The 25679-nt window shown below is 48.6% G+C and overlaps 3 protein-coding genes across 4 annotated transcripts in view; 1 reads left to right on the forward strand and 2 right to left on the reverse strand.

The window, feature by feature from the left end:
* Window positions 1-2018: 2018 nt before the first annotated feature.
* On the reverse strand, window positions 2019-14451 carry stambpl1 (STAM binding protein-like 1). 2 transcript variants are annotated; one of them, XM_072373608.1, is made up of 12 exons: window positions 14371-14451; window positions 13098-13207; window positions 11872-12089; window positions 11706-11784; window positions 10816-10911; window positions 8849-9064; window positions 8620-8770; window positions 7928-8052; window positions 7713-7850; window positions 5801-5913; window positions 4630-4729; window positions 2019-3425 (listed from the first exon to the last, which is right to left on the reverse strand). In XM_072373608.1, exons 2-12 carry the CDS (start codon window positions 13182-13184, stop codon window positions 3369-3371), a joined length of 1380 nt encoding a protein of 459 aa, XP_072229709.1. In that variant the 5' UTR covers window positions 13185-13207; window positions 14371-14451; the 3' UTR covers window positions 2019-3368. The 2 variants fall into 2 exon arrangements, with proteins under 2 accessions (XP_072229709.1, XP_072229708.1); XM_072373607.1 differs by lacking the exon at window positions 14371-14451 and having other exon boundaries at window positions 13098-13569.
* An 882-nt stretch (window positions 14452-15333) lies between these two features.
* On the forward strand, window positions 15334-19277 carry ankrd22 (ankyrin repeat domain 22). Its single transcript, XM_072373125.1, has 6 exons — window positions 15334-15417; window positions 17435-17626; window positions 17702-17809; window positions 18072-18149; window positions 18224-18322; window positions 19150-19277. The coding sequence occupies exons 1-6, from the start codon at window positions 15397-15399 to the stop codon at window positions 19225-19227; spliced, it is 576 nt and encodes a 191-aa protein (XP_072229226.1). The 5' UTR covers window positions 15334-15396; the 3' UTR covers window positions 19228-19277.
* Window positions 19278-20401: 1124 nt separating this feature from the next.
* lipf (lipase, gastric) overlaps window positions 20402-25679 on the reverse strand; it is an 8586-nt gene continuing 3308 nt past the window's right edge. Inside the window, exons 7-11 of the mRNA XM_072372778.1 lie at window positions 23707-23853; window positions 23284-23355; window positions 23125-23193; window positions 22447-22557; window positions 20402-22257 (exon numbers count right to left, since the gene is read on the reverse strand). Of these exons, the coding sequence (XP_072228879.1) occupies window positions 22135-22257; window positions 22447-22557; window positions 23125-23193; window positions 23284-23355; window positions 23707-23853 (522 nt within the window). The 3' untranslated portion in view covers window positions 20402-22134. The remainder of the gene's footprint in view (window positions 22258-22446; window positions 22558-23124; window positions 23194-23283; window positions 23356-23706; window positions 23854-25679) is intronic.

A 25679-nucleotide genomic window follows, 5' to 3' on the forward strand; every position in this document is an offset into this window, starting at 1 on the left:
TTCAGACAGCCTGGAAAGATCCTTACAGCAGGTCCACTGCCAAAAGGTTCTGCTGTTTTAAAGCTGTTCTGCAGTCATGAATACGTTCAGTAAGGCCTGTTTAATCTGCTGATGCTGCAGTTTAACACCTTTCCTGGAGTTAACTTTCCGTTTCCAGCAGAAATCGGATCATGGTGACGTAAATGCTTCACATTCAACACAGTTCAGTCTGACCTGTGAACTGAAGACTGAGATCTGAAAAAGGTTGACTCAGAACATTTTACTGGATCCTGTGGAGCTCCTCCCTTTGCAGACTCCTCTGTGAATAATGAGATGAATGAAATATTCAGAGCTGAAACGCTTCCTAACATAACTGATCAGCTCCCACCAACATGTTCTGCTCAGTTTCACACGGACGGTTATTACTGTCGCACAGCGGGCTGAACGCCAGCAGCCATCCGTTCTGGAGGCGGTTCTTTAAAAACAGAAGGAGCCCTGATGCAGCAGCTTCACAGCTCATCTCTTCTTCACCTGTTTTAGGATGAAAATCACTCCTCTGTCTGTTCAACAAGTTCTTTTGGCCTGACTTCAGATCATCAGGGGATGACTCATTTAGTCTCACAGCTGGAAGGTTGTGACAGCAGGACACAGACAGCAATACGATCAAGCTGCCGTTACAAAGAGTCTGGGTCTCACCAGGAGCAGGTTTCAGCAGGACTGCTTTCAGAGGACCGACCAACGACGAGCCTCCAGAGTCCGACTGGCCACAGTCACCAGCACCTTCCTGGAAAGTTCAGAAACTCTCAACTCAAAGCTTTTAAAGCGCTCGCTCAAAAGAGACATTCAAAGAGAGCTTTAAATAGAACACCAGGTGCAGCTCCTCCCTCCTCACTAGAGCTCAGAGAGAGGAAACGTGGTGAGGACACGGAGCCTCTCATTTATAGCAGCTTTTATGGAGGAACCGGAGAAATCAAGGAGAAGCAAAATCAGAGAAAAACAGGAAAAATGTCTAAAGTTTGGGAGCATTTCAAAGAAAGGAGAAAATACTGTACAGTGTATCGAGTCCACTGAGCGGAACAAACACAAGGAAACATTTCATGTTAGCATTTTAATGGAAATCAGTCGGCTTGTTAGCTAAGAATGACGCTAGCAGAGAACAGAAGGAAGCTAGCACAGAACAAAAGGAAGCTAGCAGAGAACAGAAGGACGCTAGCAGAGAACAGAAGGAAGCTAGCAGAGAACAAAAGGAAGCTAGCAGAGAACAGAAGGACGCTAGCAGAGAACAGAAGGAAGCTAGCAGAGGACAGAAGGAAGCTAGCAGAGAACAAAAGGAAGCTAGCAGAGAACAAAAGGAAGCTAGCAGAGAACAGAAGGACGCTAGCAGAGAACAGAAGGAAGCTAGCGGAGAACAAAAGGAAGCTAGCAGAGAACAAAAGGAAGCTAGCAGAGAACAGAAGGACGCTAGCAGAGAACAGAAGGAAGCTAGCGGAGAACAAAAGGACGCCAGCAGAGAACAAAAGGAAGCTAACAGAGAACAAAAGGATGCTAGCAGAGAACAAAAGGAAGCTAGCAGAGAACAGAAGGAAGCTAGCAGAGAACAGAAGGAAGCTAGCAGAGAACAGAAGGACGCTAGCAGAGAACAGAAGGAAGCTAGCAGAGAACAAAAGGCAGCTAACAGAGAACAGAAGGAAGCTAGCAGAGAACAAAAGGAAGCTAGCAGAGAACAAAAGGACGCTAGCAGAGAACAAAAGGAAGCTAGCAGAGAACAGAAGGACGCTAGCAGAGAACAGAAGGAAGCTAGCAGAGAACAGAAGGACGCTAGCAGAGAACAGAAGGAAGCTAGCAGAGAACAAAAGGAAGCTAGCAGAGAACAGAAGGAAGCTAGCAGAGAACAGAAGGACGCTAGCAGAGAACAGAAGGAAGCTAGCAGAGAACAGAAGGACACTAGCAGAGAACAGAAGGAAGCTAGCGGAGAACAAAAGGAAGCTAGCAGAGAACAAAAGGCAGCTAACAGAGAACAAAAGGACGCTAGCAGAGAACAAAAGGAAGCTAGCAGAGAACAAAAGGAAGCTAGCAGAGAACAAAAGGCAGCTAACAGAGAACAAAAGGACGCTAGCAGAGAACAAAAGGAAGCTAGCGGAGAACAAAAGGAAGCTAGCAGAGAACAGAAGGACTTGAGTTTCTAAATAAATGTTTACGTCAACATCTTTAAGCAGCTGAGGAGGCGTCAGCCAATCAAATTGCCTGACTAATCACTAGTCTGACATCTTGAGTGATGTTGCAGTGTTATAGTTTAAATGGTTTCAATTACACGTTCAATGGCTATAAAATGAATTGTGGTGTTCCTCACAGTTCAGTTTTGGGTCCAACACTTCCCTCCGGTAAATGTCATCATGGCATTAAAGTCCACAGTTTTGCTGATGACACCCAGCTGTATACGACACGTTCTTATTGCCCAGAGAGAAGCTGTCAGCACAGCAGCTGGCAGTGAATCCGTCCAGATCAGACGATACGGATCTTAGTCCTGAGCAACATGTCAGGATTAATCATAATTTTAATCAGCAGAATACCACAGTTTCTCTCTCAGGCAGAGACACTACCTCACACTTTTATTTCCTCCTGTCAGAACCTCAGGTTCTTCTGGGTTCTTTAAGGTTCCCTAAAGTTAGAACTAAAGCCCACCCTGAGACGGCTTCCTGTTACTGCACAGCCCTCCTGAGACCACCTTTCTGGGCTGGATTCTGTTTGAACTGATATTCATTTACAGCTTTTATCCTGTTTTATTTGTATTTTGTGCTTTGATCTCTTATGTATTTGTTTATTTATTCACTGAATGTTTTTACCTCTTCTCTGGTTCTTCTTCACTGGTTAAAGCTCTTAAAACTGCTGAATCAATAAAGTTTGACTGACTGTTTGATGCTTTCTGCCTCGGTCCTTTTAGAGTTCCCCGTCTTATTTTGCCATAAACATTCATTCAAACGTTGAGCTGAAAAACTGGTGGATGGAGCAGAACGTTCATCATTCAAATTATTTCAGAGAACGTTTCTTGACATCATTAATGGGTTAAAACCAAAATCCAACTCAAAGAAGCGTTTGTTTGAAGCAGATTCACAAACATTCAAGTGTGTTGATGTTTTTTCATTAAAAAGGCACCATTTTTGTTCATGTCCCGTAAACACAGCAAACCCAACGATGCAGGAAAATAAAATCAACCAAGCAAGAAACTAAAGATCTGTGTCTGTGTGCAGCTTGAAGCAACAGCAGCTGACAAACGTCCTGTAAACTGAACATTGGATGTGTTAAAACACACAAACGTGGGCAGCCTGTTCACAGTTTCCTCAGAAGAAGAAGAGCCTGGCAGTTAACAGAGGGGCGGCGCCTCCTGTCTGTCACCTGAGGTCCAGCAGGCTGAGCTTCGAGTCTCTGACCACCACATGTTTACACACCTGAAAGGACAAGAGAGGGGGCGGAGTCAGCTGATGATGTGCTGAGCCTCCATGGAAGGAACGAACACATCAAGACTTCTTCAAGACATAAGCAAGGAGCTGCAGGGAACTAAACAAGAAGGAATCGCTTGGGAACAGAAACAGAAGGTTGGGGTGAAGATGAAGGCAGCGTGGAACCGAATATGGCGGCTCGGCGACCGAGAACTACAACAAACTCCAGCCGTTTGGGAGCATCGAGGGTTTTTCATTGCACAGCTTCAGGGAGTTTAAGAGAGTCATAACTGGGTAGTAACAGCTGTAGGAGTTATTAGAGAAGATGGGGATAGAGTCTGGGAACTAACCACTGGGGACCAAAGGTGAGGAACCAAAACAAGGCCGGTGTGGGAGGAGCTAAAGGCGTTCAGCCCATAATACAGAAAACAACAGCGGATTGTCATTTAAAAAAAAACAGAGTAAGCACGATCAATATTAGAATCAATAGGGGTGTGACGAGATCTCGCAAGATTCAATATTTCTCCTTATGTTGTGAGCTTTCAAACCTTCCATTTCTGACCTGCGGGGGCAGTAATGCGCCTTTGCTACGTCGAGCCTGCCAGAAGCTACAGAAGAAGAGGAAGAAGGACGGAAAAATACCGGTTTGACCACCGAAGACGCTTTCAGATCGTTAGTCTGGAAGCATTTTGGCGGAATGAGAAACGGCAGCAGAGCGCCGTATGAAATAATGCTGCATAATTATAATATATATATATATTATATATATAATAATAATAATACACCGCGGGGATTTAGTCTCAATTCGTGGAAGAAGAAGTTTATTAAAAGCTGACATCATGTAAAGAAAATTCTAATAAAACATTTCAAACTGCAAATGAAACGGTGAAATGAAAGTCTGCTGGTCTTACATTTTGTAGTTTTCTTAAAATCTCGTCTTGTGAGCGGAGTGGACCGTCACACCCCTAATAATCAATAATATCAATGAAAGTGGGAACTAAAATAGACTTGAGATGTTTTTTAATTAAATCTGGAATTGAGATCTGGAGCCAGATTAACCACAGAAATACAACAGGAGAAAGAACGAGAACAAAGTGAGCGCGAGACTTTCACCAAACGCCATTTTAGCTAAATGTCTGGATTCAGGGCGAGCGTCTATCTGAAATGTTTGGTTCTGCTGTGACTCAACGGCTGATGATGGAGGAAAAGTTACCGTGAAGAGAGGCGGCTCCTTGGAGTGAGGATGGAAACCTTTGAGTCTGCAGCCTGAAACCTCCACCATGCCCGGGCCGGTCAGCCTGAACACACCCGTACTGAGACACAGTCACACAGTCAAGCTGCTGCCGGGGTGCAAGGGATCATGGGAAATGCAGTCTGCAGCGTGTGCACGTGTCAGTGTGTGCACGTGTCAGTGTGTGCACGTGTCAGTGTGTGCACGTGTCAGTGTGTTGGACGTGTCAGCGTGTGCACGTGTCAGTGTGTGCACGTGTCAGTGTGTGCACGTGTCAGTGTGTTGGACGTGTCAGCGTGTGCACGTGTCAGTGTGTGCACGTGTCAGTGTGTGCACGTGTCAGTGTGTGCACGTGTCAGTGTGTTGGACGTGTCAGCGTGTGCACGTGTCAGTGTGTGCACGTGTCAGTGTGTGCACGTGTCAGTGTGTTGGACGTGTCAGCGTGTGCACGTGTCAGCGTGTGCACGTGTCAGTGTGTGCACGTGTCAGTGTGTGCACGTGTCAGTGTGTTGGACGTGTCAGCGTGTGCACGTGTCAGTGTGTGCACGTGTCAGTGTGTGCACGTGTCAGTGTGTTGGACGTGTCAGCGTGTGCACGTGTCAGTGTGTGCACGTGTCAGTGTGTGCACGTGTCAGTGTGTTGGACGTGTCAGTGTGTTGGACGTGTCAGTGTGTGCACGTGTCAGCGTGTGCACGTGTCAGTGTGTGCACGTGTCAGTGTGTGCACGTGTCAGTGTGTTGGACGTGTCAGCGTGTGCACGTGTCAGTGTGTGCACGTGTCAGTGTGTTGGACGTGTCAGCGTGTGCACGTGTCAGTGTGTGCACGTGTCAGTGTGTGCACGTGTCAGTGTGTTGGACGTGTCAGCGTGTGCACGTGTCAGCGTGTGCACGTGTCAGTGTGTGCACGTGTCAGTGTGTGCACGTGTCAGTGTGTTGGACGTGTCAGCGTGTGCACGTGTCAGTGTGTGCACGTGTCAGTGTGTGCACGTGTCAGTGTGTTGGACGTGTCAGCGTGTGCACGTGTCAGTGTGTGCACGTGTCAGTGTGTGCACGTGTCAGTGTGTTGGACGTGTCAGTGTGTTGGACGTGTCAGTGTGTGCACGTGTCAGCGTGTGCACGTGTCAGCGTGTGCACGTGTCAGTGTGTGCACGTACTCGCTGTGTTTGGGAGCGCAGACGATGGCAACGGCCTCCGGCAGCATCAGCTGATAGGAGCAGTGAGTGTGGAGGTCAACGCTGGAGAGGAAGGCCGTCTGTGTGGGGTGGGTCTGAAAAAACAAGGTTCCAGCACAAGGGTCAGAGGTCACACACTGAGAAACAACAGCACAGGTCAGAGGTCACACAGTGAGAAACAACAGCACAGGTCAGAGGTCACACAGTGAGAAACAACACAGGTCAGAGGTCACACACTGAGAAACAACAGCACAGGTCAGAGGTCACAGAGTAACACAGGTCAGAGGTCACAGAGTAACACAGGTCAGAGGTCACATACAGTAACACAGGTCAGAGGTCACACACTGAGAAACAACACAGGTCAGAGGTCACACACTGAGAAACAACAGCACAGGTCAGAGGTCACAGAGTAACACAGGTCAGAGGTCACAGAGTAACACAGGTCAGAGGTCACAGAGTAACACAGGTCAGAGGTCACATACAGTAACACAGGTCAGAGGTCACACACTGAGAAACAACAGAAACAGGGTTTTGGAAGCAGCTGCATCCTTCATCCAGCTTTTTATTTTAAATTTGACGGCGCTTTACTGGATGACCTTTTCCCTCCCACTGACCCAAACATCCGCTGAGAAATTAGTTTTCTGCCACGACAAAGAACAAATCGCTTTAAAATGTCATTAATTCCTGCGGTTATGAGTCGGTTTGTGCAGTTTACTGTTCTGTGTTGCGTGTCTGCTGCTGAATCACCCTGAATTCATTGGAACAATGAATTGAACCAACAACACAGCAGCTATGAGCTAACAGCAGCTATGAGCTAACAGCAGCTATGAGCTAACAGCAGCTATGAGCTAACAGAGCTATGAGCTAACAGCAGCTATGAGCTAACAGAGCTATGAGCTAACAGCAGCTATGAGCTAACAGCAGCTATGAGCTAACAGAGCTATGAGCTAACAGCAGCTATGAGCTAACAGCAGCTATGAGCTAACAGAGATATGAGCTAACAGAGCTATGAGCTAACAGCAGCTATGAGCTAACAGCAGCTATGAGCTAACAGAGATATGAGCTAACAGAGCTATGAGCTAACAGCAGCTATGAGCTAACAGAGCTATGAGCTAACAGCAGCTATGAGCTAACAGAGCTATGAGCTAACAGACCTATGAGCTAACAGCAGCTATGAGCTAACAGACCTATGAGCTAACAGCAGCTATGAGCTAACAGACCTATGAGCTAACAGCAGCTATGAGCTAACAGAGCTCTGAGCTAACAGAGCTATGAGCTAACAGCAGCTATGAGCTATCAGAGCTCTGAGCTAACAGAGCTATGAGCTAACAGCAGCTATGAGCTAACAGAGCTATGAGCTAACAGAGCTATGAGCTAACAGCAGCTATGAGCTAACAGAGCTATGAGCTAACAGCAGCTATGAGCTAACAGAGCTATGAGCTAACAGCAGCTATGAGCTAATAGCAGCTATGAGCTAACAGCAGCTATGACCTAACAGAGCTATGAGCTAACAGAGCTATGAGCTAACAGAGCTATGAGCTAACAGCAGCTATGAGCTAACAGAGCTATGAGCTAACAGCAGCTATGAGCTAACAGAGCTATAGCACACGTTCATTCATTCATTCTTCTTAAAGTATTGGTGAAATAAAGACAGATAATGCCTTATTTAGAGGCTGCATCCTCTAAGCCCCGTTCACTCCGTTATATGGATCTCCAGTTATCTAAATATCTTCTGAAGGACGCCGACTTTCACCAAACTGTTCTCAGTGAGCAGATGAACGTATTTCATGCAGAAATAAGGTTTAAAAACACGAACTTTCCCTTTAGGCCTTCAGAGTCTGAACCAAACTTCCCATCAGTCTTTGTTAGCATGCGTGTTTAACGTGTTTCATACATGGATCCAGCCCAGAGTCAGCAGGTTCTGCTGGTCCTGGAAACTGAACAGCTCCTCCACGTTCTCCATGTCGCAGAAATCCGGGCCAGCCGACTGCTTTGGGATCACAACGTGCGTCAGCACGAACTCGTTGTGCGTCTGAGGTGGACAGAGAGAGGCGGTCAGAACCAGTGAGCAGGTCCGTTTGTCCCAGGAAACTCTGAGCTCCGACTCACCAGCCGGCCGCAGAGCACCCCGCAGGTTTCTATCCCCCTGGCTGTGTTGGAGTCGGCCAGCAGGAGGAACCGATAGGTCAGGTCTCTGGGAATCACCACCCGCCTCAGACCCTCCACCCTCTGACCTGCTCGCACAAAACAAACGCACACATCACCACAATCACAGGAGAACGTCTGAGGAAACACTGAGGAGCTGTTCGCTTTCATATCTGAAGGTGACCTTTAAATCCCTCCAGAAAAGGCAGAAAGCCTCACTGTGTGAAAACTATCAGTTGAATAGATTCGATTCTTTAACTGTGAGCAGCAGAATCTTGTATTTTTATTACCCTGCTGTATATTTTGGGCAGTTTTTATGCTTAAAGAGAAAAGTCAGAGCTCAGATATAATGAAATGGACTCTAAACTAAACTAAAGTCACAGTGAACTTGGCAGACAGAAAGAGCATTTTCATGTATAAATATTATTTAACTGCTTTGAGATGACGTTTGTTGTATTTGGCGCTTTATAAATAAACTGAATTGAACTGAATAGTTTAAATCAAAAACTTTCTGAATATTTAACAGGTTGGAGTCTGACATAATCGCTCCGGCTGAACTATGGAAGCCCAGCGGGATCAAAGAGAAAACCCATTTTCTTTAAAAAGCCGGGGAGTTAACCCATGAAACGGCCCCTCAGGCAGCCAGAGTCACTCACTGTTCACTCCAGCCAGCGTGGCGGCCGGCTGGCTGGCACCAACGGGCGGTTTGCTCCTGTTTGGGTCCGCCCCCTGGGATCGTGTGGCGTCTCTGATTGGCTGCTGAGACAGACAGGAGCCATCCGTGACCTCAGGCACTTTGGTCTCCAGCTGCAGGAGAAACCGTAGAACAATGAACAGGACCGTGCAGAACCTTCTGGGTTTTCAGAAACAGAAGAGACACAGCACCTTTAGCTCCGCCTCCTCTGCTCTCCGATTGGCCCGCTCCTGGCGTCTCAGCTGGTCCTCGAAGTAGCGAAACTGTTCCGACTCGATCTGCATGCGTCGCAGGGCGGCGACTCGCTGCTTCTCCTCCTCCAACAGCAGGAGACGCCTCCTGTCCTGGTCCAACAGGGCGAGGTGCTGCAGCTGCCGGCCACAGCCATCCACCGCCACCGCCTGGTTCTGAGACGGTACCACAGAACCATCAGCCTCACACAGAACCACTACTGAGACACGTTCTGAAGAGCAGCTTCCAACAGGCTGCAGACTAAAAACGATCGGAGATAAAAGAGTCTGCGCCAAAGTCTACGAAGGTCGGAAACTTCATCACCGAGTGGTGACATCACTGATGACATCACATTGGATTCTGAACACATTTCCATGTTTTTATTTTTTCCTTTTTGATCCTTTTCTGAACGCATGAACACAACTATGAACAAAGCTGTTCCGACTTCTTCTCTTTAATGTTTTGTCATTTTATCCACATAAAACCAACAGAAAATCAGTAAAATGTCTTTAATCAGATCCTGATTCTTCAGTGTCTGAGTGGCCAAGAACTGGTTCATATCTGTTAGTTTCATCTGTTCATATCTGTTAGTTTCATCTGTTCATATCTGTTAGTTTCATCTGTTCATATCTGTTAGTTTCATCTGTTCTCAGAGTCCAGAAAACATCAGTTAGGAGGAGGAGCAGCAGCTCAGCATCTGTCACAGCGACCCGGGCCTCCCTCACCTCTCCAACCCGTCACTCTCTGAGGAAAAGTCTCACCTTCTGATTCATTTTCTCTACATTTAACCTGACATCTTCCATATAAACACTTCCTGTTAGCTGCATGAGCTAACGGCCAAACACTTCCTGTTAGCTGCATGAGCTAACGGCCACACACTTCCTGTTAGCTGCATGAGCTAACGGTCAAACACTTCCTGTTAGCTGAATGAGCTAACGGCCACACACTTCCTGTTAGCTGCATGAGCTAACGGTCAAACACTTCCTGTTAGCTGCATGAGCTAACGGCCAAACACTTCCTGTTAGCTGCATGAGCTAACGGCCGAACACTTCCTGTTAGCTGCTTGAGCTAACGGTCAAACACTTCCTGTTAGCTGCATGAGCTAACGGTCAAACACTTCCTGTTAGCTGCTTGAGCTAACGGCCGAACACTTCCTGTTAGCTGCTTGAGCTAACGGTCAAACACTTCCTGTTAGCTGCATGAGCTAACGGCCACACACTTCCTGTTAGCTGAATGAGCTAACAGTCAAACAGAGTCACTGATACAGAGTTTTATTTCATCAGTTTACTGGAACGTTTAGAACATGAAGACATTAATTCAGGGATAATTCAGATAAAACTGTTATCTGGTGCTGCTTTCCAACTACAAAACAAGTCAAAGAGCACTGTGGAAGGCTTTTAACCGACACGATTAATCTATTCTGGTCTCAAGTCATGTACTCACCACATAGAGACCATTCCCCTGGATAATCCCCATACTGCACTCCTTCAGTGATCAATATTCTATAATCAATAACCACTGAACTGCTGACGCTTACAGCTGCTGGGAGAGACAGAAACCTGCCAATAAATCTGTCTCCTAATCTGATTATCAGATAAACACTGTGCCAATCAAAGTCCTGGTGCAATCTGAGTGGGGCGAGCGGGTTAGGGTTAGGGTTAGGGTTAGGGTGGGTAGGGTAGGGTTAGGGCACACTCGCACGCTCATATATATATATATATATAGATATAAATACATTCCCTCCACACGGATTCCAAAGTGTCTCACATCAGATGTGAAACTTCTGCTCTTTTCTTTCTCTTGTTATTGATGAGTCAGCGGAGGCTGGTTTTATGACCTCACCGCTCCGCTCTGATTGGATCAGCTCAGCCGTACCTTCAGGATGAGTTCTGATTGGCTAACTAAGGCTGGTGGACAGCACACACACCTGGGCTCTGAGGTACTCGCTGTGCTCCCTGCTGTATTTCTCCTGCAGACGCTTCCTCAGCTCGTCTTTCCGGGGAAACGCCACCTCCTGAAGTTTCTGCAGCGACAGGAAACATGAGCAGAACCAGAACCAGAGTCTGGACTTTAACTTTCAGGTGTGAGAGGCATCATCTCATCCTTTGCAGTCCAGCCCCCCCCCCCCAGCCGTGGCCCTTCTTTAAAATGATCTGAGCACCGTTTATATGACATAATGACAGTAAAGACTTTGTAAAATAAAGCCGCTTCTTTTCTGCGACGCTAAATCTCAGAACTGAAGGAGGAATTTAGTCGTTCATACGATGAAACAGTATTCTGCTGTCACCATAACAGATATACCAGCTGTTTACCAGCTGTTTACCAGCTGTTTACCAGCGGTTTACCAGCAGTTTACCAGCCGTTTACCAGCCGTTTACCAGCCGTTTACCAGCCGTTTACCAGCAGTTTACCAGCCGTTTACCAGCCGTTTACTAGCCGTTTACCAGCAGTTTACCAGCCGTTTACCAGCCGTTTACTAGCCGTTTACCAGCAGTTTACCAGCCGTTTACCAGCCGTTTACCAGCCGTTTACCAGCCGTTTACTAGCCGTTTACCAGCTGTTTACCAGCTGTTTACCAGCGGTGTACCAGCCGTTTACCAGCTGTTTACCAGCCGTTTACCAGCTGTTTACCAGCCGTTTACCAGCAGTTTACCAGCCGTTTACCAGCTGTGTCAGGGTCTGTAACCACCCGTGTGTTTAAGGAGGCTGCTGGGAGGGTCCCAACCTACCAAAGAAGCACCTTCTCACAGAACTTACTAAGGACATGGTTTAACCTGGAGGAATCAAACCGGCGTGTCTCCTCTGGTCTGCGGTTACCTTCATGATGAGCTGTTTCTCCGGGACGGCAGAACACTGCTGGTAGTCTCTGTGGCTCGGCAGCTTCTCTACAAACAGACTGAAGACAGAAACAGAAGCCGGTCCATCTCCTGACACGTGAAACAAACCCCGCCCCCACCCGCAGAGATGTGGCGCCGCGTCTCACGTGATGAACTTGGTGTAGAGGACGTAGGCGTTCTCCAGGCTTCCCTCCTCCAGGTACACCGCCGCCATGCGCTCCATCTCCACCCCTGAGCGGAAGTAGCGCCTGGGCTCGATGTCCTCGTTGATCTCCACGCAGCATCCCATCTTGGCCAGAGCTCGAACGCGCTCCGACGCCGTCAGCGAGACGTCGGTGTACTCTGGCTCTGCTGCCAGCTTCTTCTACACAACACAAAGAAACCGTTCACACGAACGCATGCGATTCTGACGCTGCTGGAGGCCTCGAGAACAGTTCTCTAACTGACCCGAAACTAACATCAGCGACCTGAAAATAAACTGGAGTAAAACTAAAAGTGTCACAGAGGATTAATTCAGTGAAATCTAGTGAAAGTGAGCCAACATGAGGCTTAAAAACAAACTCAGACTCAGTCTCAGTCTCTCCGTCTCACTCAGACTCAGATTCACTCAGTCTCAGACTCACTCTCACTCAGTCTCACTTAGACTCACTCAGTCTCTCTCACTCAGACTCAGTCTCACTTCAGCAGCATTAACAGAAAACTGGTTCTGCTGGTGTTCAGACGGACTGCTAACGCCACCGTGTCAACCAGAAACTACAGCTGAGGAGCTGAGCTGTGTCTACAGGCCGGAAACTCAGATCTCCCGTTCCTGCATGGAGCCTGAATGCAGCGTTTGTTCCTCAGCTCATTCACAGGAGGAGATGCTGAAGTGTGACTGCAGGAGGACAAACTGTCCTCTGTCCAAACAGAGAGGAGAGGAGGGCTGAGCGCCTTCATACGAACAGCCCAACTGAAGATAAACTCAAACTGAAGAGAAACTCAAACTGAAGATAAACTCAAACTGAAGAGAAACTCAAACTGAAGATAAACTCAAACTGAAGATAAACTCAAACTGAAGATAAACTCAAACTGAAGATAAACCCAAACTGAAGATAAACTCAAACTGAAGATAAACTCAAACTGAAGATAAACTCAAACTGAAGATAAACTCAAACTGAACATAAACTCAAACTGAAGATAAACTCAAACTGAAGATAAACTCAAACTGACCTTCAACCAGCCGTAAAGCTAAAGGAAACGTCCCCGAACACACCAATAAACACACCAATAAACACACCAATAAACACACCAATAAACACACCAATAAACACACCAATAAACACACATCACTGCACAACAAGAACACACACAGGTTACCACAGGGCGCACTCACCAGCGTGTTTAAGCTGAAGCCTTGCTCCATGCTGAGTGTGCGTGAGCGAGTGTGCGTCACTGGTCGGCCCACGGCCGGCTCGTCCATCTGCCACCTCCCATGATGCTTCACTGCAGGGGACACAGAAAACAAGGCGTCAACACAGAGAAAGCATCTCAGCGGTAATTTCATGGAATTTTCCTTTAACCAGGAGTTCTTCCTCATCATCATCTTCACCGCTCATCCTCAGCTTGGTCCACCGTTACCACGACAACCAGTAGCTAACATTCCAGTGAGTCATCCTCTTCAACAATGAGGAGAAGAAGAAAAGTGACAAAGAAGAAGAGGACGCGCTCCCACTCCTGCGTCCAAACTGACACCGAATTAAAAACAACTCATCAGCGCCGTCTGCTTCACCAGGCTGGGACGCCGTCGCCATGGCAACGGGTGCATCCAGGCTGCAGTCCAAGGAGGAGGGTTTCTACCAACGAGCTTTACACGTCCTGCAGGTGCACAGAGCAACCAAAGCCTGAAAGGAAGCAGTTATCAAACTGAAATGGATCTGTGACCGAGTCTGGATCAGATCCAGCCAAAGTCCCCACACAGAGAACCTGGACTCAGCCTCAGGCGTTCACACCTGCTGGGATCCGATCTGAATGCGGTCCGACTGGTCGGACCCGGATTCCTGAGCGATTACAGGAGCCAAACCTGTTCAACACCACCTTCACACACACTGACAGGCTTCCACATGTGGGCAGATCACAGCGGTGGGTTATTATGGGATGGAGGGGGGATTAGGCACTTTATGGGTGTTTTAAGAAGAAACTACTGAAAATTATTTCTAACCTTCACAGACAAATGAAGCTCGTGAGTTTTCACGCAGCATCACGTGACCCTCGGGTGGGTTTCAGATTACAGAGGAGCGTTTTTCAGAGATTTTAAAGCTTTCAGCTTTTTTCAATAAAAGGACGTTTGTTCACGTTAAAGTTCGGTTCTGGATGAGAAGAACGGTCCAACAATTCGGAACATGTCAGTTCTCGGAACAGATCAAATTGTGTCCGTTAATCAATCAGCAGATAATCAATAAATTGAAAGTGTCCTCGTGGCTTTTCGCACCTGTCCGCTCAGGTGCGTCTTTAACTGGATTTAAAGGGCGAAAAGAGGCTGGAAACAGAACAGAGAGATGGTTTTGGCTTTGCTGTGACTGAAACCCAAAACCACCGAGGCAGACTCGGTTCTTCTGGGTTCTGTCGGACTCGGACCGGGAAGACCCGCAGAAAACGGAGGGATTTACCGGCTCGTCGTCGCTGATCTGACCGCAGCCTGTCGGCATCCCGCGGCAGCACGTGGAGCCCAGAGGCGGCTTGTGAGTCAAGACCCGATCCCGAAGTGTTCGTGGAGCTGGTCCAGCTGTGGCGGAATCAGGTGTGGAACCGATCCAGCTGTGGCGGAATCAGGTGTAAAATGGCTGAAAGATCTGGATGCTTCAAACGGCAGCTGACGATGGATGTTGGCCGCAGAGGTCGTCTCTGCACGAAGATGACTCACTCCCCTCTTCCGGCTTACGCTTGCGGACGGGATGTATGCGCATGCGCTCCACAGAGATAATAATATTGAGGTTTCACTCGGACATATTTTCTCTTTATCATGTTTGTGTGCGTGTACAGACTTATTTATGGAGGTGTGTTTCTGGGACTGTTCTGTTAATTTAAGTCTTTGTTAAATGCTCTCACTTTATACTTGATAACAGTTTAACTTTAGAAACATATTGAATGAGCTCAATCAGTGTGATTGATCAGGTCAGTTCATCTGTATTAAAATGGATAAACTTCTGATTTAAATCTGTTTTTAAGCTTCTGTTCCTAAAATAATTTGTTCATGTTGGAAAGCAAATTTAAAAGGTTTGTGACTGTCTTCTGCGGGTCGTCGCGTGCACCCGCACGAGGTTACATGACGCACTTGTTTACCTGCCTGCACGTTTGGCCTCGAGCTGATTTCGGCTCTGGCAGGAAGTGAAGAACAAGAATAAACAAGACAAAAGAAAATATGTAACACGAACAGTGAATCACATCAAACACCGGAAGTGGGGCAGGTAAGGAGCCAAAATAAAGGCCCTGTGATGACGGGAGAAGGAAGTCTGTGGAGACTGTCTGCGTCATGGAGTCACGGTTTCCTCTGGAAACGCGTCTCTCATCCATACCTTAAAACTGAACGCGTCGATCAGAGAAAGCGGGAAATTCTTGGACTTTTATTTTGAAACGCTGCAGCGGATGTATCGCCGCTGACGCGTCTTGACGCGTCCAGGTGTGTTCCTGCTGTCATGGGGCTGGTTTACTCGGAGGTAAGAACAGACTTTACTTTTCTGTTTTCTGTCCAGAACCAACGCGAGTTTCTGTTTATTCTGACGGGTCGGAACCACTTCCGCTCTGTGTTGATGCCGCGCGCGCACCTGAGAGCGCGTGGGAACATCGCCTGAAACAAGGAAGAAAAAAAAAAACAAGCCGGAAGAAGACACGTTCAGGGAGAATAAAAGTTCCTCTGAGACGGACCGGTTCCGTGTTCAGATCAGAACTGGACCTGGTCAGCTGAGCAACATCTGGGAACCAGCTGTGTGTGTCAGCCTGAAACAGTTTTTAAAGAACTTTTCTTGGCGTTGACTTTTAAAGAGAAGATGGTTGAGGTCAGAGGTCAGAGGGCTGTGTGACAGCTGCTCATCACACAGCTCTCTGACCTCTGACCTGTTTCAGGCTCCCCTGAGCCATCCCTAACTATAAGCTTTATCAGAAAGGAAAGTTTCAGCCTGATCTTAAAGGTAGAGAGGGTGTCTGCTTCCTGAAGCCAAACTGGCAGCTGGTTCCACAGAGAGGGGCCTGATAACTGAAGGCTCTGCCTCCCATTCTGCTTTTAGGGGCCTGATAACTGAAGGCTCTGCCTCCCATTCTGCTTTTAGGGGCCTGATAACTGAAGGCTCTGCCTCCCATTCTGCTTTTAGGGGCCTGATAACTGAAGGCTCTGCCTCCCATTCTGCTTTTAGGGGCCTGATAACTGAAGGCTCTGCCTCCCATTCTGCTTTTAGGGGCCTGATAACTGAAGGCTCTGCCTCCCATTCTGCTTTTAGGGGCCTGATAACTGAAGGCTCTGCCTCCCATTCTGCTTTTAGGGGCCTGATAACTGAAGGCTCTGCCTCCCATTCTGCTTTTAGGGGCCTGATAACTGAAGGCTCTGCCTCCCATTCTGCTTTTAGGGGCCTGATAACTGAAGGCTCTGCCTCCCATTCTGCTTTTAGGGGCCTGATAACTGAAGGCTCTGCCTCCCATTCTGCTTTTAGGGGCCTGATAACTGAAGGCTCTGCCTCCCATTCTGCTTTTAGGGGCCTGATAACTGAAGGCTCTGCCTCCCATTCTGCTTTTAGGGGCCTGATAACTGAAGGCTCTGCCTCCCATCCTGCCTTTTAGGGGCCTGATAACTGAAGGCTCTGCCTCCCATTCTGCTTTTAGGGGCCTGATAACTGAAGGCTCTGCCTCCCATTCTGCTTTTAGGGGCCTGATAACTGAAGGCTCTGCCTCCCATTCTGCTTTTAGGGGCCTGATAACTGAAGGCTCTGCCTCCCATTCTGCTTTTAGGGGCCTGATAACTGAAGGCTCTGCCTCCCATTCTGCTTTTAGGGGCCTGATAACTGAAGGCTCTGCCTCCCATTCTGCTTTTAGGGGCCTGATAACTGAAGGCTCTGCCTCCCATCCTGCTTTTAGGGGCCTGATAACTGAAGGCTCTGCCTCCCATCCTGCTTTTAGGGGCCTGATAACTGAAGGCTCTGCCTCCCATTCTGCTTTTAGAAACTCTGGGAACCACAAGGAAACCTGCAGCCTGAGAGCAAAGTGCTCTGTTGGGGAAATATCCAACTGTGAGATCTTTAAGATGTGATGGAGCTCGGTCATTAAGAGCTTTATATGTGAGGAGAAGAAGCTTAAATTCTATTCTGAATCTAACAGGGAGCCAATGAAGAGAAGCTAAAACTGGAGAAACATGATCTCTGCTGTTAGTTCTCATCAGAACTCTGGCTGCAGGGTTTTGGATCAGCTGGAGGCTTTTCAGAGAATCTGTGGGACAGAACAATAATAAGGAATTACAGTAGTTCAGTCCTGAAGGAACAGATGCATGGAGCAGCTTCTCTGCATCACCCTGAGACAGGATGGTCCTGATTCTGGTTCTGAAGCTCGGTTTAACGGGTGGTTCTGGTCTTTGTTAACCAGATGAAGCATCAACAGGTGGTTCTGCTGCGTGAAGACGCCGGTTCTGTTTGTAAGTCAGTTAGTGTTCGGTAAGCTCTGAAAGACGTAACTCCTCCCCCTCCCCCCCAGCCGGCGTGCCAGGCAGCGTACGATGGCGCCGTGCATCGGCTGTACGACCTCCTGCAGAAAGACCCGACCCGCTTGGATGTCCAGGAGCAGCACACCGGGGACACGCCTCTCATCGCTGCCTGTCGCCAAGGCAACGTGACCGTGGTCAAATACCTGCTGAACAACCAGGCCAACGCCAACCTGACCAACCAGGTGCCCTCTGCTGATGATGTCAGCACATTACCGATGGCGAGGGGGTGAGATCTAACGGGCTGCTTCCTGTTTCAGAAACAGAGGACCTGTCTTCACTACGCGTCCAAGAGAAGCTTCTCTCTGCTGGATTACCTGATGATCGCCATCCTGATGCCCGTCCTGCTCATTGGATACTTCATCATGGTGGGGCAGCCAATCAGAAGCCTCCGTCACGATGACATCACTCTGAAACAGCTTTTTTATTCATGAGATGACAGGATGAGTCTGAAATAATGCGATGAATTTGTTGCTTTTCTCTGTGCTGATAAGTAACTGAAGCTGTTATAGAGCCGCAGGTCAGTGCACGTGCTCACGCCTGTGCACGTGCACACGCCTGTGCACGTGCACGACTGTGCACACGCCTGTGCACGTGCACGCCTGCCACTAACACATGACTGTGTTGCAGCTGCAGAAGCAGAGGAAGCAGGTGGCGCTGCTGGAGGCCGTCCTGAGCAGCAGAGTCGACGTCGACGCCGTGGACTACGTGAGAAAAGCAGCCGTCTCTTATCTCAGAGTAAGCTCCGCCCACTTCTGACGGCGCCCGTGTTTGTGTTGCAGAAGGGAAACACCGCCCTGCACTACGTGTGTCTGAGGAAGAGTCAGCGCCTGGTTCCTGTGCTGCTGCAGCGAAACGCTCAAACCAGCATCCAGAACCAGGTGGGTGCAAAGCTGCGGGATGCAGAGGGCGTCCAGATGTTCCCAGCCTGCTGAGGCCGGGGTGAAAACCAGCCAGGTGTCCCCTTTAAAGGGCGTCCAGATGTTCCCAGCCTGCTGAGGCCGGGGTGAAAACCAGCCAGGTGTCCCCTTTAAAGGGCGTCCAGATGTTCCCAGCCTGCTGAGGCCGGGGTGAAAACCAGCCAGGTGTCCCCTTTAAAGGGCGTCCAGATGTTCCCAGCCTGCTGAGGCCGGGGTGAAAACCAGCCAGGTGTCCCCTTTAAAGGGCGTCCAGATGTTCCCAGCCTGCTGAGGCCGGGGTGAAAACCAGCCAGGTGTCCCCTTTAAAGGGCGTCCAGATGTTCCCAGCCTGCTGAGGCCGGGGTGAAAACCAGCCAGGTGTCCCCTTTAAAGGGCGTCCAGATGTTCCCAGCCTGCTGCGGCCGGGGTGAAAACCAGCCAGGTGTCCCCTTTAAAGGGCGTCCAGATGTTCCCAGCCTGCTGAGGCCGGGGTGAAAACCAGCCAGGTGTCCCCTTTAAAGGGCGTCCAGATGTTCCCAGCCTGCTGAGGCCGGGGTGAAAACCAGCCAGGTGTCCCCTTTAAAGCGACCGATCACCTGTCCGATCCAGCTGTGACGCACCTGGCTGTCAGGGGAACATCTGAAGGGGGGGTTAGGGTCACACCTTCAGCAGGCTGTGAACGCCGCCACGTCCTCTGTATCCGCCAAAAGAAATCTGCAAACATCTGGAATGGATCCGTTCAGAACGACATCAGGAGCAACAACCGCCATGATGTCATCATGTCATGATGTCATCAACCTGTTTTCCAGGCCGGAGAAACGCCGCTGGACATCGCCGTCAGACTGAAGTTCACGAAGATCGTCAGGATGTTGCGGAAGGAGGAGTGACGGGCGGTCGCCATGACGACCGAAACATCTGTACAACATCGTTTTAGTGTCTGTAAAAATTTAGTTACTGACGTTTCAGATGAAAATAAAGAGAAAACTGACCGGGTCAGCGCTTTATTAAGCTTTACAGGGATCAAACAGGCCTCTGAACCGGGCCTCCTGAGCCGGGCCTCCTGAGGGGGGGTCTGAAACCATTAAAACCAGAACTTTCTAACCATTCCGACCCACCAGAACCAAAGAGCCAAACCCAGTTCTGATCGAAGCTCAGGCTCATGAGTTCTTCAGAACCAGGTCGGTTTCAGATGCGACTCCAGACGGAACTTTGTCACCAACAGCAAAAACCATCTGCTGCTCCAGAACCAGGAACATTCGTCTGGACCAAAAGATCACATATAAGGTATAAAGCCGGGTCAGAACATGTATGAACAGAACATCCAGATCTGAAATATAATTCTTTAGCAGGTGAAAATAAACATAAGAAGAAGGGAAATGATGTTCTGACTGGGTCCGTTCCCTGGTTCTGGTCCTGATGAGACAGACTGAAACCAAATTTAAATGCTTTGCTTCACTCTTTATTTACGGTGTTGATCCGTTTAAAAGCAGCTCTTTTGGTTTTGGTTCTTGGAGACAGCGGTGAGCTCACAGTCAGGCGATGTTCAGGATGTGGAACCGTTCGGGTTCCTGAAGTATTTTTAACTTTCAGACTTCCTGAATCTTGCAGAAATGGTCAGTTTCACAGTTCCTGATGACTCTCTGGAGCTCTGGTCCGACTCCACGCTTCTGTCATCGGGTTCAGAAACTTGTTCTGATGCAGGTAAAAAGCATCGTTTCACTCGTTCTTATTAGAGCTCTGAACCCATGGGACGGATGCAAAGAGCATAAACTCGGGTCCTACAGGGAAAGAGTTTGTTTGACATCAGAACCGACCGAACGGAACCGACCCATCCATCCATCTAAAGACCGAACAGGCCTGCAGAACTGAAGGAGTCAGGAAAACACTTTAATTACAGATCCGTTTATCTGCCATGTGTTTGGAGCCCAGTTTGTCAGAGGTTCAGGCTGCAATATGTCGGTGAGCAGCAGGGGGCAGAGCAGGGCTGTCAGGTGCAGAAACAGCTGGATGTCTGGCATGATCTGAACATCTGCTCAGAGCAGAAAGCAGCGACACAGAATCTTTACAACCGCTTTAATTTGGCAGCACAGAAACGTCACAGTTTATAAAAGTGGAAAATAAAGTCAGTCCTGTTTTAAAAGAACACTTCGTTCACACCGACACTCGACCGGGTTTCACATCACTGTCCAACCGCCCCCCCCCCAACAATGCGGACGATCACTGAGTTTAAGTTTATGCATTTAGCTTTTACCCAAAGCGACTTACAAATGAGGATCTAACATTACAGCTAACAATGAGCTAACAATGAGAAAACAATGAGCTAATAATAAGCTAACAATGAGCTAATAATGAGCAAACAATAAGCTAACAATGAGAAAACAATGAGCTAATAATGAGCAAACAATGAGCTAATAATGAGCAAACAATGAGCTAACAATAGGCTAACAATGAGCTAACAATGAGCAAACAATGAGCTAATAATGAGCAAACAGTGAGCTAACAATGAGCTAACAATGAGCTGACAATGAGCTAACAATAGGCTAACAATGAGCTAACAATGAGCAAACAATGAGCTAATAATGAGCAAACAATGAGCTAACAATGAGAAAACAATGAGCTAATAATGAGCAAACAATGAGCTAATAATGAGCAAACAATGAGCTAACAATGAGCTAACAATGAGCAAACAATGAGCTAATAATGAGCAAACAATGAGCTAACAATGAGAAAACAATGAGCTAATAATGAGCAAACAATGAGCTAATAATGAGCAAACAATGAGCTAACAATAAGCAAACAATGAGCAAACAATGAGCTAAAAGAGCTGACAATAAGCTAACAATGAACAAACAAGCTAAAAATGAGCAAATAATGAGCTAACAATAAGCTAACAATGAGCAAACAATGAGCTAATAATAAGCTAACAATGAGCTAACAATGAGCGACACAGAAGGAAAACACCAGTTCGGCTGTCAGAGGTGACAGAGAGCAGAAATAGTTCTGGTTTAAGTTTAAACCCATATGCAGAATCTCGGTTCTGAGACAGAACTTTCTGTTGTTGTGGACCGGAACAGGAATTAAAACCAGTTACACTTTAAATTAAAACTAATCTGATGAAGCTTCTCCACAGACACTTGTAACTGGACTTCAGTTCCACAGGAGGCCATTTTAAAAAGAAAATTAGCTTTAACTTTGTAGCTTTCTGAAAAGGTCTGACAGTTATGAACGGACCTCCGGCTGCTGCTCCCAGAACCCGGTTGTCTCGCCTCTCTGGTGCAGCCCGGTTACTCACTCACCTGTTCATGGGTGTCTGGTATGAAAGTTTTGTTGGTGGAAATGTTTTAAAGCTGCTGTATAATCTCTAAAAACTAAGTGACTAAATGAATCTCTCAGCACCTGAATGACTCTCGGACCACCGAGATCAGAACCAGACAGCCTCTAATAAAACATGGTGGATCTCAGCTAAAACAATCTTAGAACTACATCCTGGGACAGACACGTTTCCTCGGCAACAGCAGAAGTTAAAGGAGGATCCTGAAAGGTGAAAATGTGCAGAAAGACTCCAGCGGCTGAAGCCGTGCAGCCGCATGGCGTTCGGTCAGAGCGCCATGCGGTAAGGCGGGCTTCTGCTTCCTTCTGTCTGTTTACCGATCGAGGAGGACTGAGACTAAACGTGGGCGTGGAACTGATCTTTGGCTGGTGAGTACGAAGTGTTTAACAGTCTGCTGGTGCTGGTGCCGCCGGACTTCCACAGCCCCTGGACCCTGGGGTCCTGCTGAGGAACATCATGTGGTCTAACGATGCTCCTGCAGCAGCTTCAGGATGGAGGGGAACATCAGCTCCGGAGCATCCAGACCCCAGATGAAGTCCAGGTGCTCCCAGTGCTCGATGTGCTGATGGTAGACCAGGTTGGACACCTGCAGGGGGGCAGCAAACGAGTTAACAACAAGGCAATGGAGAAGGTAAAGGATCTTGGGTGACTTAAAGGATCCTCACATCACGTTATCTAAGTAAAGACCAGGCTACTCCTGGGGAAGGACTCAGCTGTCCCAGGTTCCTCTGACACATTCATGAGGAATCTTAACGCAACAGGTCCTTTGACTGACCTGAGTGAGGAGGACTGCCACATCTTTGGGGTCCGCCAGAGTATCGTGTCCTCCTGAAAACAGAGCGGTGGGAACCTTCATGTCCTTGACGTGGTACTCAGGGGGGGTGGACTGAAGAGGAGACACAGAGGCCCGGAGACGTTAAATCATGTGATTATGTTCAAAGACTGAAGTCAGAACCCGGCGTCGCCTGGACTCTGTCAGAACCCTAGGTCGCCTGGACTCCGTCGGAGCCCTAGGTCGCCTGGACTCCGTCGGAGCCCTAGGTCGCCTGGACTCCGTCGGAACCCTAGGTAATCTGGACTCTGTCAGAGCCCTAGGTCGCCTGGACTCTGTCAGAGCCCTAGGTCGCCTGGACTCTGTCAGAGCCCTAGGTCGCCTGGACTCCGTCGGAGCCCTAGGTCGCCTGGACTCCGTCAGAACCCTAGGTCGCCTGGACTCTGTCAGAACCCTAGGTCGCCTGGACTCCGTCGGAGCCCTAGGTCGCCTGGACTCCGTCAGAACCCTAGGTAATCTGGACTCTGTCAGAGCCCTAGGTCGCCTGGACTCTGTCAGAGCCCTAGGTCGCCTGGACTCTGTCAGAGCCCTAGGTCGCCTGGACTCTGTCAGAACCCTAGGTCGCCTGGACTCTGTCAGAACCCGGCGTTACCTGGACTCTGTGTGCGGCTCTAGACTTACTTGGTTGTAGTGCTTCATGTTTCCTGCAGTTCCAAAGTCAAATGCCATCAGTTTCCCTCTGTGAACAGCCTGTAAACAACAACAACATAAGAACTTCATAAACAGTTCCTCTGTGAACAGTCAAAGTTTCTCTAACTGTAGTACAGAAGCACGTGTTACCTGGGCCCAGTGGACCATGTTCTGGACGGATGTCCCGGCAGGACAGTGAGTCGTGTAGACCGGAGTCCGAGTCTGAAACAGACGGGGGAGTTAAAACGGGGGCTGAACACCTGGTTGATGTTCTCCACAGAACCACATCCTGATCTTTCAGAATAACGAGTCCTAAATCAGATCTGAGGACCAAAGAACCAGAACCATCCAACACAACTGCTGCATCAGCAGGAAGTTTAAGGTTCTGCTAATAAAACAGAAAACTGCCGGATAAATTCACTTCTATTCAAAATGTATTTATATGGCACATTAAAACACCCTCAGCTGACCAAAGTGCTTCACAATAATAACTGCATCACAGATAAAAGAAGAGAAAACAGATTTATAACAGCAGGAAGCCACAGAAACTCCTTCTCTTCCTTTTGTCAGCACCATGTTGAGGTTTTTCTCGTCGAAGCCGCAGAGGATGAAGAAGATGTTTCCACACAGCTCGCTGAGCAGCTTCTTTGCACACACGTGTTCAGCCAGCCACTTAATGTACTGACTCTGGGGCAGGAAGTCCCGCCTCCCGAAGAGGTCCTGCAGGAGCAACATCACAGCGTCAGAAACAGAAGCCCAAACACAGGAAGCTGCAACCCAGGAACAGAAGCCCAAACACAGGAAGCTGTAACCCAGGAACAGAACCCCAAACACAGGAAGCTGCAACCCAGGAACAGAAGCCCAAACACAGGAAGCTGTAACCCAGGAACAGAAGCCCAAACACAGGAAGCTGTAACCCAGGAACAGAAGCCCAAACACAGGAAGCTGTAACCCAGGAACAGAAGCCCAAACACAGGAAGCTGTAACCCAGGAACAGAAGCCCAAACACAGGAAGCTGTAACCCAGGAACAGAAGCCCAAACACAGGAAGCTGTAACCCAGGAACAGAAGCCCAAACACAGGAAGCTGTAACCCAGGAACAGAAGCCCAAACACAGGAAGCTGTAACCCAGGAACAGAACCCCAAACACAAGAAGCTGTAACCCAGGAACAGAAGCCCAAACACAGGAAGCTGTAACCCAGGAACAGAACCCCAAACACAAGAAGCTGTAACCCAGGAACAGAAGCCCAAACACAGGAAGCTGTAACCCAGGAACAGAAGCCCAAACACAGGAAGCTGTAACCCAGGAACAGAAGCCCAAACACAGGAAGCTGTAACCCAGGAACAGAAGCCCAAACACAGGAAGCTGTAACCCAGGAACAGAAGCCCAAACACAGGAAGCTGCAACCCAGGAACAGAACCCCAAACACAGGAAGCTGTAACCCAGGAACAGAACCCCAAACACAGGAAGCTGTAACCCAGGAACAGAACCCCAAACACAGGAAGCTGTAACCCAGGAACAGAAGCCCAAACACAGGAAGCTGTAACCCAGGAACAGAAGCCCAAACACAGGAAGCTGTAACCCAGGAACAGAAGCCCAAACACAGGAAGCTGCAACCCAGGAACAGAAGCCCAAACACAGGAAGCTGTAACCCAGGAACAGAAGCCCAAACACAGGAAGCTGTAACCCAGGAACAGAAGCCCAAACACAGGAAGCTGTAACCCAGGAACAGAACCCCAAACACAGGAAGCTGCAACCCAGGAACAGAACCCCAAACACAGGAAGCTGTAACCCAGGAACAGAAGCCCAAACACAGGAAGCTGTAACCCAGGAACAGAAGCCCAAACACAGGAAGCTGCAACCCAGGAACAGAAGCCCAAACACAGGAAGCTGTAACCCAGGAACAGAAGCCCAAACACAGGAAGCTGTAACCCAGGAACAGAAGCCCAAACACAAGAAGCTGTAACCCAGGAACAGAAGCCCAAACACAGGAAGCTGCAACCCAGGAACAGAACCCCAAACACAGGAAGCTGCAACCCAGGAACAGAAGCCCAAACACAGGAAGCTGTAACCCAGGAACAGAAGCCCAAACACAGGAAGCTGTAACCCAGGAACAGAAGCCCAAACACAAGAAGCTGTAACCCAGGAACAGAAGCCCAAACACAGGAAGCTGCAACCCAGGAACAGAACCCCAAACACAGGAAGCTGTAACCCAGGAACAGAAGCCCAAACACAGGAAGCTGTAACCCAGGAACAGAAGCCCAAACACAGGAAGCTGCAACCCAGGAACAGAAGCCCAAACACAGGAAGCTGTAACCCAGGAACAGAAGCCCAAACACAGGAAGCTGTAACCCAGGAACAGAAGCCCAAACACAAGAAGCTGTAACCCAGGAACAGAAGCCCAAACACAGGAAGCTGCAACCCAGGAACAGAACCCCAAACACAGGAAGCTGCAACCCAGGAACAGAACCCCAAACACAGGAAGCTGTAACCCAGGAACAGAAGCCCAAACACAGGAAGCTGCAACCCAGGAACAGAACCCCAAA

This window comes from Leuresthes tenuis, unplaced genomic scaffold (assembly GCF_036924035.1).
Source record: "Leuresthes tenuis unplaced genomic scaffold, fLeuTen1.0.hap1 SCAF_20, whole genome shotgun sequence".
Lineage (NCBI taxonomy): Eukaryota > Metazoa > Chordata > Actinopteri > Atheriniformes > Atherinopsidae > Leuresthes > Leuresthes tenuis.